Source organism: Drosophila erecta, unplaced genomic scaffold (genome assembly GCF_003286155.1).
Source record: "Drosophila erecta strain 14021-0224.00,06,07 unplaced genomic scaffold, DereRS2 tig00000055-arrow-pilon, whole genome shotgun sequence".
Taxonomy (NCBI): domain Eukaryota; kingdom Metazoa; phylum Arthropoda; class Insecta; order Diptera; family Drosophilidae; genus Drosophila; species Drosophila erecta.
This window is the reverse complement of record NW_020825200.1, coordinates 15,841,219-15,852,019: the sequence shown is the minus strand read 5'-3', so window position 1 is coordinate 15,852,019 and position 10,801 is coordinate 15,841,219. Positions and strand designations below refer to the sequence as shown.

Sequence of the window (10,801 nt, the reverse complement as noted above, 5' to 3'; positions counted from 1 at the left end):
GTTTCCTGCAACAGAGCCCTGTTAGCGACGAGTCCTTAACAGCAAAGTCGGGCTGAGCTGCTGTCCGCGGCGGTTTGAATATCTGAGCTCAGTCAGTTTCCGGCCGTCGTTCGGTGCGGATCGCAGTGGCATTCGGCATTCGGCATTCGTATCGCGGCTTGTTGTGCGGCACCAGAAAGTGAGACCATGTCTGAGGCTACCATTGAGCTGGACTCGAACACCGCGGCGGCTCCCAAGCCCAAGTGCTCCAATGTGAATAACAACAATAGTGCCCGCTCAAGTCGGGTGGGCAGCGCCTCCTCCGGAGCAGATTCCGTTGCGGACTGCCAGCGATTCGGATGGTGCGGCTGGAATCCGGCGTGGCTCCAGCATTTCTGCACCGCCAAGTGGGCTCTTTTCTGGCTCTGCTGGGGCGGTGCTCTCCAAGGTGATATTTTCTCGTTCCGAATTACTTACTTAATTTCATTAAATGGTCCGTCGCGCGAATTTTGCGCCCACGCTCGCTTGCTTTTTGAATTCTGTGGACTGCGTAACTTAACCTTAATCATCACAGTGGAGTTATAGAATCTTTAAATTTCAGTTGCTTAAGTTATGCTATACGTTAAATATAAAACATGTCATGGATAAAGCAATCGTATTTAAATGCTGAAAGTGATTATAATTAAGGCTAAAACGGTAATCGGGATAAAGATAATTCAAAAATGGTTTCTACTTTTCAGCTTGGGTTTAAAGTTCCTCGTATAAAACAATATTCACAATCTAGAATAAGTATGGCAATCTGGGGTAACTTGTCGTGCGACTTAAGAGCTTGAAATAATATTTGCAAAGCAGACCCCGATCCACCTTTGCCGTCTTGAGTATATTGAATCAACATGGCCATATTTTTCTTGATTACAAGACAAACTTTTGCTAAGAAAACTTTCAGCCAGCCTGTATTCGAGAAGTCTCGAGTTGGCCAAGACAATGCAATGGGAAGGCGATGAGGACATCCGCATCGCTTCATTAGCATCCTGGGCATTCTCAGCCTCGGCCAGCAGGACTGTGTGCAACAGATAAGAACGCGCCCAAGGAGCTGGGCAGGAGCTCCTGTGAATGGAAGCGAATTAAAAATTAATAATGCCTGGAGCGGGCGAGGTGCGGATGATGCTCTAGCCCGAGGATGCATTAACCTCAAAAAATCACCGCTCTTTGAATAGTTTGAAAGGCCCCTGGAAGTGTAAATGGACCCAGTTTCGCCAGCGATTTCCAAAGGATTTGGTCATGGGGGCTTGTGGGGCCCAGCCCCTTGACGTTGTCATAGGCGTCACTCTGGAGTACGGCATTGGGGGAATCCGGAGAGCGAGAGGGCAGCGGCATAAATCAAAACAATGTTAATCGCTGTTTACCCAACTCCAGATCCCCGGCTGAGCCAAACTGAAGCTGATACTGCTACTGGTAATGGTACTGGTACTGGTACTGGAACTGGTGCCCATGGCTACGGCCCAGCTTCGCCAGCAGTTTCCCCGCTCCTAATGGGTTCAAGCGGTTAATTAAAATTCGCCAATTTCACGAAAGCTGACGACACGTTTATGGCTGTTCCGGGGGATTAGGCTGTGTTCCAGCGATTCAATGAAATTTGCAGAAGTGCACTCGGCTCTACCACTTTTGGACGGCTGCCAGCGAGGACTGAGATGCAAACGTGAGGGAACGCTGTGCCAGAAGACCCAACTTGATTAAATTATCATCCTTTTCTTGGAAAGTACTTCCTTAGAGAAGTAGGCATCAATATGCCATCAAAATCCTCTGATGCTACAGTTTTGAATAGTTCATAGGGTTTTTCAATGAAAGCTAAAGTTAGTTCAGGCTTTAAACTTGAAGTAAAGGATTTTTCGCTTGGGAAGACCAATGTGGCTCTGCACTGATCGCTTGAGCAGCGATTCACGCGGACATCTCCGGCAGGATGCCTGCCCAGTATTTATGCCTTGGCCGTGTGCTGGAAGCAAACTGAGTCCATCCATGCAGTTCTTGCAGCTCGAATGGCCGGCTGGCATCTGTTGCACTTGGCTGCTGGATGGGATGGGCTCCTGTTCCCGCCTCCGACTGACCCTCGACGCGAGAAGGCTTCCGGCTGGTTGCGGGTGACACAGAGTTGGAACAACTGCTCGCCCGTGGCTCGGCTTACGGATGCGGATGCGGATGAGGCGGCACGTGACCGAAAATATTAATCAGTTGACACGGTATTAACATAAATCATCCGCAACAATTTTGGATAGCCGCGTTCCGCGCTCGTCGTGCATCCATTTCAAATGGTTTATTGTTGTTTTTATGGCTTCGAATTCAGCATCTTCCTATGGAAACGAGTAATTTGGCCGTATAATTCATATGCGTGAATTAGAAATGGGAGTGATGCGGAAGATGTGAGCATGTGTATATTTCGATTCTGGAGATCAATTCTTATAAATGCATAGCTGCTTAAGCAGTAATCCTAAGATACAATATGGTATTGTACTATTTAGTTAGTTGATTACCATGTATGTACAATTATTCAGTTCTACGCTTTAAATTTGTAGTAATTTAATGTAAATATCTTTACTGCTAATTAGGCAAACAGTTTGTATCCAGTGCATCACACGCATCCCTAGGAGAATGCATCGATGCACATGCAAAATCCTAGATAGTCACGTATCCAATAAAGCCGTCTACACTTCACTTCATACTTCAAGTCAAAGGTCACATTCTCACTCCCACTCCAGAGTAAAACCTCCCCGTCTCGAGGTTTCCAATGGGATTTATTAAATTATTGCACTTAGTGGGGTAAATGACTTGTAAGTGTCCCCATCCACCGACAATATATCTATTCCTCCCGCTACGAAGTTACCCTCCGCTTTCTATCACCTTTATAACCGAAGATGACCAGCAGAGCTCTTCTTCCTGGCGATTATTGAAAAATAAATTGAATTTGTTGTAGAAAAAAGAAATATTCTAAGCAACAATGGCCTTGCAGGTGGGGGAGGGCGGTCTAACAGAGGGCGCAACTAACAGATATTTATTTATGATAGGAAATTCGGCTAAGCCCTCAAAACCAATTTGTCGTGCAGATATTTAATTTATGACCCGCCCCCGTAGCACTCAATTCCCCTCCCTCCATGTTCAGCAGGACTACTTCCGCCCTTCCCGTACCTCTCTATTATTGTGGGACAATCTGTTGATAGTCTGCCATGGAGTTACATCATACACCATGTCATATCTCTGCACTGGGGGATGATCCTCATGGAAGGATGCCCGAATGTTGAGCGAAAGGTGCCACAGTACAGAAATCCTTGTCTATCGAAAACTCGGACTGTAATAAAAAGTCACCTGTGCACAAGTTCAGTTTCCATATATCATGGATTTGGTAATAAGTTGGGATATGTATTCAGTAAGCTGATCCTGAAAAGCATGCTATGCTGTTTGTAGTGGGTGAACGCTTCCATGTGAACGCGTATTTCGTGAAAGCGAAGTTTCCCAGTTACTAATTAAAATATATCGGAATTTCTAATAATGTTTGAAAGAAACCTTTTCTCGCCAGGTCTCATAGTGAACGGTCTGATCAATGTGTCCATCTCCACAATTGAGCGTCGCTTTGGACTCCGCTCCCGGCAGATGGGACTGGTGGCCAGTGGCTACGATCTGGCCTCCTTCGCCTGCCTGGTTCCCGTGACCTACTACGGCGGACGACGTGGAGCCTCCAAGCCGCGCTTCATCGCCATCGGACTGATTGTGATGGGCATGGGATCGCTGGTCTTCCTCCTGCCCAACTTCCTGGTGGGCAACTACCGGGCCACCATTGCCGAGGCGAATGTGTGCGAGCCAGCGGGAGTGGCGTCCAACTCCAGCCATTCGATGGTAAGTAGACCAGCCATGGCCATGGCGACCTCCTCCGATTAAATCGCATATCTTTGCAGACCGCTTGCGAACTGAACGAAATGGGGGAGGGACAGGGCGAGAGTCTGACCTGGACGGTGTGGCTCTTCCTGGCCGCCCAACTGCTCCACGGAGCCGGAGCCTCGCCCCTCTTCACGCTGGGCGTCACATATATCGATGAGAACGTCTCAAAGAAGATGTCATCTGTTTACTTGGGTAAGTTGCAAACGACGCAGCCGTTGATAAGATGCGCCAAACTTTTGTCTGCCGCAGTCGCACAACAAATGAAGTATGCACAAATACCCACACTTCTGGGCAGGATTGGGCTGGGGGTCCGGGATGCGATATCAAAGCATCTGCTAGTTGCGCTCACACATGCATATTTATTTTTGTTCGCCTTATTGCCAAACGACGTCGGCTACAAAGGGAGTAAATACTATTTGCTATTTGCTGTCGCGCCCCCAGCGTCCACAGTTCGATCCCAATCCTGCCGAGGGTTCTCGGCTCGTCAGCCGGCTTCCTTTCCCCCCGGTTGACCCAATTTTAAAGAGCCACATTGTTGCTGACTCAGATGAGACGCGGGTCTGGGGCAGAGCCAGCGGCAACTGAAATTTATTGCCTCTTAGTTAGGTTTATCGTGCCATCCGAAGACGACAGCGAAATTATCAAACCCGTCCAGCATCGCCGCTCTGCCGCTTTGCCTTCCTGGATATCGCTGTCTGGCATTGAGACAATTGAAATTCGCTTCTCCACGGCAGTTTTGCTCCCTTTTGGGGCTGGTGGGATAGCTCCAGGATGTGATTGCACGGTGCGTTTCAAAGATAAATATATTAAATAAAGGCACAATCCGCTGAATGGCTACTCGCTCCTCAATAGTTCTTGGCACTTCAAGCTAATCTTATATTTTATGGGATTTTTATTGTATATTTCCATATCGTATATATATGTACATATGTATTATGATATGTTTACAAACTGTTTTGGCTTTCCTTAAAACTTTGAAACGCACTGTACAAGCAGGAGTATCAAAATCAAGACCTATCACATGCAAAGTAAAGATGTGACTATTTGATAATGATAATTGGAATGACTACGGAATCGTTGACGAATTGCCCTCACAAATGTTCACTGAAGTTAAAGTTTAATTGAAAGATTTTGCTTGCAGGCATCTACTACACAATGGCGACCGTTGGACCTGCGATTGGCTACGTATTTGGAGGACAACTGCTGCTCATCTATACGGATTGGATGACCGTGGACCCCGTACAGTAAGTGCATCTGATAAGCCCGCAATGATTGTTATTAATCGGGCGACTTAGCGCCCTCGGATGAAAAAGGGAGTGCTGATGGAGATAAAGAGCAGGTGACTTTAATACTGGCCTTGGGGGAGTGGAGCCTGAATGGGGATGGGGATGGGGCCGATGCTGTGGAGCTTATTTGTTACCCGGCAACGGCAAATGCCACAAAGCACCTCGCCGTGTAAATATCTCCAGAGAGTAATAAAACAACATTCCCGCTGACAACGAGGAAATAAGGTGCGAATGAGAATGAGCATTGGTTTGATTCACCTTCACGGTGGGACGTTGGGAGTTTGGATGGTTGGATGGCTGGCACTGCCGTGCTCCGAAACAGAAACCCATCTGCATCCCAGTCCACACGGATACCACCGCATGGCTTATTGTCAAGGTGATGCCATAAGTCATAATGTCTGCTCAACCTTAGCCCCCCAGTACGTAAATAATGTGGGGAACATGAAAATTTTGTTTATGATTTTGAACATGTTTACGAGTGGTCGGGGTTACGTTGAGTTAATATTGTTGGAGCCACTGAATTGCCATTTAAAAATGTTACAGGCCGCAAAAGCATTGGTAGCCATAGTATTTGTTTCACTGATGTATTTCAATAGACTTAAACTAAGCAACTTAGTAAAATAGATCCCTTCTAACTGAGCCCATCTGGACCCCTTGCAGACTCAGCCTGACCAGCGACAGCAAGGTGTGGATTGGAGCCTGGTGGCTGGGCTTCATATTTGCAGCCGCCATGTGCCTTCTCGTCGCCCTGCCCATTTTCGGGTATCCCAAGTTGCTTCCCGGCGCGGAGAAGCTGCAGCTGGAAAGGGTGTCCGAGGCACATGCCACCATATCGGAGGCGGATGACTCCAATAAAGTGGTCAGGGGACTGCCGCGTGCGGTGCTCAGCCTGCTGGCTAATCCCACCTTCTTTTTCCTGAACCTGGCCGGAGCCACGGAGGGTCTGGTGATAGCCGGATTCGCCGCCTTCCTGCCCAAGCAGATCGAGAATCAGTTCAGCATTTCGCCCATGTACTCGGCTTTGGTGATGGGTCTGATCACGGTGCCAGCTGGAGGCGGTGGCACCTTCCTTGGTGGCTATTTGGTAAAGAAATGGAATCTGGCCTGCAGAGGAATTATCAAGATGTGCCTGCTGGCCACCACGGTGGCGGCACTCTTTACCATTAGCTTCCTGGTTTCTTGTCCAAATCCGAAGTTTGCTGGCGTCACCACTGGCTATAGAATGCAGACCAGTAGCGATTTTCCCGCCTTGGTGGCGAGTTGCAATTCCAACTGCGGCTGCAGTCGCACCAACTACGATCCAATCTGTGGCGTCGATGGCGTCATGTACTACAGTCCATGCTACGCAGGATGTACCCAGGAGGAGCACTCGGACAGCCTGAAGCGCTACCACAACTGCAGCTGCATCGCACACGTTGGCTGGGTGGAGGAGGGCAGTCCGTTCCCTGAAACCTCCTACCTCCGGCCAGATGCCACCAACCGGAAGTGCGACTCCACCTGCCAGACTCTGCCACTCTTCGTGGCCCTCTGCTTCATCCTGATGGTCTTCACGTTCCTCGCCACCATGCCCGCGCTGTCGGCCACACTGAGGTGAGTTTTTCTAGTTAATTTTAAATAATTAACTTTGAAATATCCACATCTTCTTGATTGCAGATGTGTTCAGGATGATCAGCGATCTTTCGCGTTGGGTCTGCAGTGGATAAAGGTGCGACTACTGGGCACCATACCAGCTCCATTGATTTTCGGCGCCCTGATTGACGAGTCGTGCATTTTGTGGCAAGAGTCCTGCGATAAGAATGCCGGAGGAGCTTGTCTTGTCTACGATAATTTCTATATCAGCCGGTATGTTTTTGGCCCTTACTTCCATGAACGTATTAAGTATTATAATGTCTCATAATTTCCACAGATATATGTGGCTATTGGCGCTGATCTGCAAACTGGGATCCGTGGTCTTTTTTGCGTGCGCCTGGTGGTTTTATGTGCCACCTAGTAGGTCATCGAATGCGAATGGAAAGGAAGACGTAAATTGAGGAGATAATATCCATTGAACTGAACCTATTATAATGACACAGCCAGTCATTTGGCTCATATTGTGGCTCATCATAAGCTGGCTAACATTTTTATTCAATTAGCTATGAACTTAAGAAGTATTTTAACTTTACCAGTGGGAATCTTATTAGAGATTCAGTTCATATACTTAAGATATAACATTAGCTTATAACAATATCATTTGCATTTTGAAACATCAATTAAAACTATCTGTGTAGATTTAGAAAAAATAATTTTTTAATGCTCCATAGAATGGTTTACTTGTAGCAGGGCTTCTTGAACATCTGCTCGTAGTTCAACATGCTCTTGACTAGTACTAAAAAAGGAAATTGCAATATGATATTTATGTTGAGAACTAAGATACAACTAACCCCATCGACTGCCCACAATTGTGGGACAAACGGCGTGCCTGGTCAATGGATTTGGGTCACCATTATTGTGCAGATTGTACCAAAAGAGCGCGGATCCCTTCTTCGGCTGAATGGACAGTTTGGCGGCGGGGAAAACTGTGGCACCACCCACTGGAACATCGGTTATCTGAAAGATGTAAATTGGTTAGGTAGTCTGTTTTCTATAGAAATTGTAATGAGTTTAGAACATACGTAGAACAGGAATGTCATTAGTCGATCCCCTTCCTCAATCAGTTCCTAAGTGTTGTGGATGATCCAGCTTTATAATGAATTATATATATTTATATGCAAAATGCTACTTGCCGGATGAAGCTTAATGTCCATGTAGTCACTGTGTTCTTGGAAATAACCGCCAAGTCCGTAATTGATTCTGGCCAACGAGGTGGTATTGCCCACATCGAGGCCCGATATGTCCGCCATACGATTCACCAACGTCTTGTCCAACTTCCCGCCATCGTCGTCGGTGACTTTGAAGTGGAAGAGGCGACTTACCCGATCTGGAGTCGTATAGTTATCAGTGATGCCCAGAGTCATCTCTTCTAGGGTCAAATTCGTCAATTGAGCTATCTCACTGTCGTAGATCACGTCGTGATATAGCCAGATAAGTGGGTCTCTGCTGATCTCCTCCTCCTTCAGAGGAGCTATTCGCACAAATGGAGTGCTGGTGCTGTTGTAGCGACACACCAGTTGAGGACCTGGTGGAAACTTTCCCCGGCAGCCCTGTTCAATTACAGTGGACGATTTCCGTGGTCTTAATGGCACCAATGAAGTCTCCGGGTCTTCAGATAGTTCTTTCAGATAGTCACTCAAGTTGTCAACGGAACCTGATGGTAAATAATTGTTTATAAGCACACAACATTTTTTCCTTTCTTGAGCTTACCTTCTTGAAGTCGACTTTTCACAAACATATTTTCAAGCTCTTCTCGTTTTGGAGCATTAAATTGAAATTCTATTCTATTTTGTGGCTTCTTTAATACACTTAAGGCTAGTCGATACCACTCGGCCGCACGTCCAAATTCTGATCGTTTGTACATATAGTCTGCTAGAGCCATGCAGTCGGGAGCTGGCATTCGCGAGCTGTAGAGTTATTATTACTATTATTATCTAATAGAGCTAAAACTAAACTTGCTTACCCTAGCTGTTGACCTGCCACAAGACCCTGGGCCATATCCGATGACTTCAGGTCGTAGAAGTGCTCAATTCTATCCATTCCCATTAGGGCTTCTTCCATATCATTTGCGTTGGGTGTACGATGGACAAGCTTACTCAGCTCCTCGATACTGACTGCAAAATATTTAAGTAAGCCCATAGCCTGTAAGCCTGTTGTTTAATATTCATGGGAAGCTAAAGATGGCGAACAAACTTTGCAGTGATTATATACAAAAATGTGCTCTAGCTTCCCATGAAACAAAGAAAACTGGTATCAAATATAGTTCACACCCATTACATTTCCTTGATCTCTTAAGTAAGATATCAACTTGGGCCAATCTTGATGAGCTCGTCTTACAAGTCCCAAACAATTTAGGGGATTGGACACATATTTATATCGATCCACTTTAAGGTCCTGATCTTCCTTAGTTATAGAGTTAATAAAACTGATTAAAAGTTAAGATGCCATTCCAATTTCAAGAGTTGGATTATAAAATATACCATACATTCTGAGAGTTTTGATTTTTTGTTGTAGAGCTCTGACATAGTTATTCAAATGCTCCATATAGGAATTCTCAATCTCGCGAAGTTCAGACAGGCCTCGAATGGAATTTGAGTATATTACTTCCTGTACTTTATCTTTTTCGATTTCCTTTGCTTCGTTAACGTTGAATAGGAATATTAAAATCAAGTTAAGCGGAATAAGAGTAAGTGATCGGAGCAACATTCTGCTTTGAAATACTCATATATTTTTTTCAAAGTTATTACATTGTGAATTAATTTACACGGCTCATTCGTCCCGCCTCTTTTTAATGCAGTGGTGATTGGTAGACTTAATGTTGCACTTTTTCTTTATTTAGCTTAATATAATATATATTAGTATTTCGCTAACCAATCTTAGAAGAATATTATTCACACGTTCTTCTTGTTTTTAAATATACTTCGTTTACTTCTTTTATTACCGCTATACAGCACCATAATTTTGTAGCGGAGTTACACACCGCCATAATTTTATTTTTAGTAACATCCAAGTTGTAAACCATTTTCGTCTCCTTACAAAATTTGTATTCTATTTTCTACACGGTTAGCCAAGACACTTACTTTTTTAGGGCACTTGTAAGACTTGGTGTAAGTACAAGTAAGGAAAGTAAGGAAAGTCGACAAGCAAATATTTATATATCAAGGAGCAATAATTGAAGTTATCATCAGATAATTAAAACAGAAAAAATTCTATTTTATTCAACATTTCAGGCGCTTGCTTGTAGGTTTAGGGATCCGGTAGTTATTTCATTGGGCTCAAACTATCGATGCTTAATTTAAGATCCATCTTAAACATTTCCATATTCTGGATTATTGTCCTTATATAAAAACTGATCAAAACTAATAGGTAAAAACAAAGGTATATATAGCTTTGGATGCCCATATAAAGCAGATTGAGATCTAATTTAGCGTTTTCGATTTCCAAAATTCTCAACATTTTTAAAAGCCTAATATAATGGATCTGCTGGTCACCTATACGGGTTTTAGAATTGCAGAAATCTAGCTTATTGTATATGTATAAAACCTTTAGCTGATTACGAAAAAGTAGGATTCATCGGTCACTTTGACTTCAACATTGCATTCAAGCATACCCTAATTTAAGCGAAATAATATTTAATTAAGACAGAGGCTTTGACTCAGAATGAGGAAAGGATTTCAGAAGAGTACCCAAGTCCAGGGAAACTTGCATGTGGCAGCAAAAGATGTGCCCCCCGAGGAAACAACAATCAAGCAAATTCCACGTGCTTATTATCATTATTGTTATCGCTATTGAAAAGCGCTAATTGTGCGCAAATAGCGGTGCGAACTTATTGCTAACTTACTAAGAAGCTCACACATGCAAACCAAGCCAGTTGGAAGTGCAAGCACCGCAGAAAAGTGGAGGAGCAGCCGGGGGAGGTGGATTCGGGTGAAAGTTGGGCAGAAGATGCGCGGCATTCCGGGGTTAATTAGAATGGTGTT

At 44.9% G+C, this 10,801-nt stretch overlaps 2 protein-coding genes across 2 annotated transcripts; one reads left to right on the top strand and one right to left on the bottom strand.

Moving 5' to 3' along the window:
• The first annotated feature begins 93 nt into the window (after nt 1-93).
• On the top strand, nt 94-7,465 carry LOC6540933 (solute carrier organic anion transporter family member 4A1). Its single transcript, XM_001970007.3, has 7 exons — nt 94-427; nt 3,548-3,864; nt 3,924-4,098; nt 5,048-5,150; nt 5,853-6,782; nt 6,846-7,034; nt 7,099-7,465. The coding sequence occupies exons 1-7, from the start codon at nt 187-189 to the stop codon at nt 7,220-7,222; spliced, it is 2,079 nt and encodes a 692-aa protein (XP_001970043.2). The 5' UTR covers nt 94-186; the 3' UTR covers nt 7,223-7,465.
• LOC6540833 (prolyl 4-hydroxylase subunit alpha-1) lies at nt 7,245-9,527 on the bottom strand. Its single transcript, XM_015159005.2, has 8 exons — nt 9,307-9,527; nt 9,092-9,246; nt 8,785-8,935; nt 8,532-8,728; nt 7,955-8,475; nt 7,844-7,888; nt 7,613-7,778; nt 7,245-7,557 (listed from the first exon to the last, which is right to left on the bottom strand). The coding sequence occupies exons 1-8, from the start codon at nt 9,525-9,527 to the stop codon at nt 7,499-7,501; spliced, it is 1,515 nt and encodes a 504-aa protein (XP_015014491.1). The 3' UTR covers nt 7,245-7,498.
• Nucleotides 9,528-10,801: the final 1,274 nt, after the last annotated feature.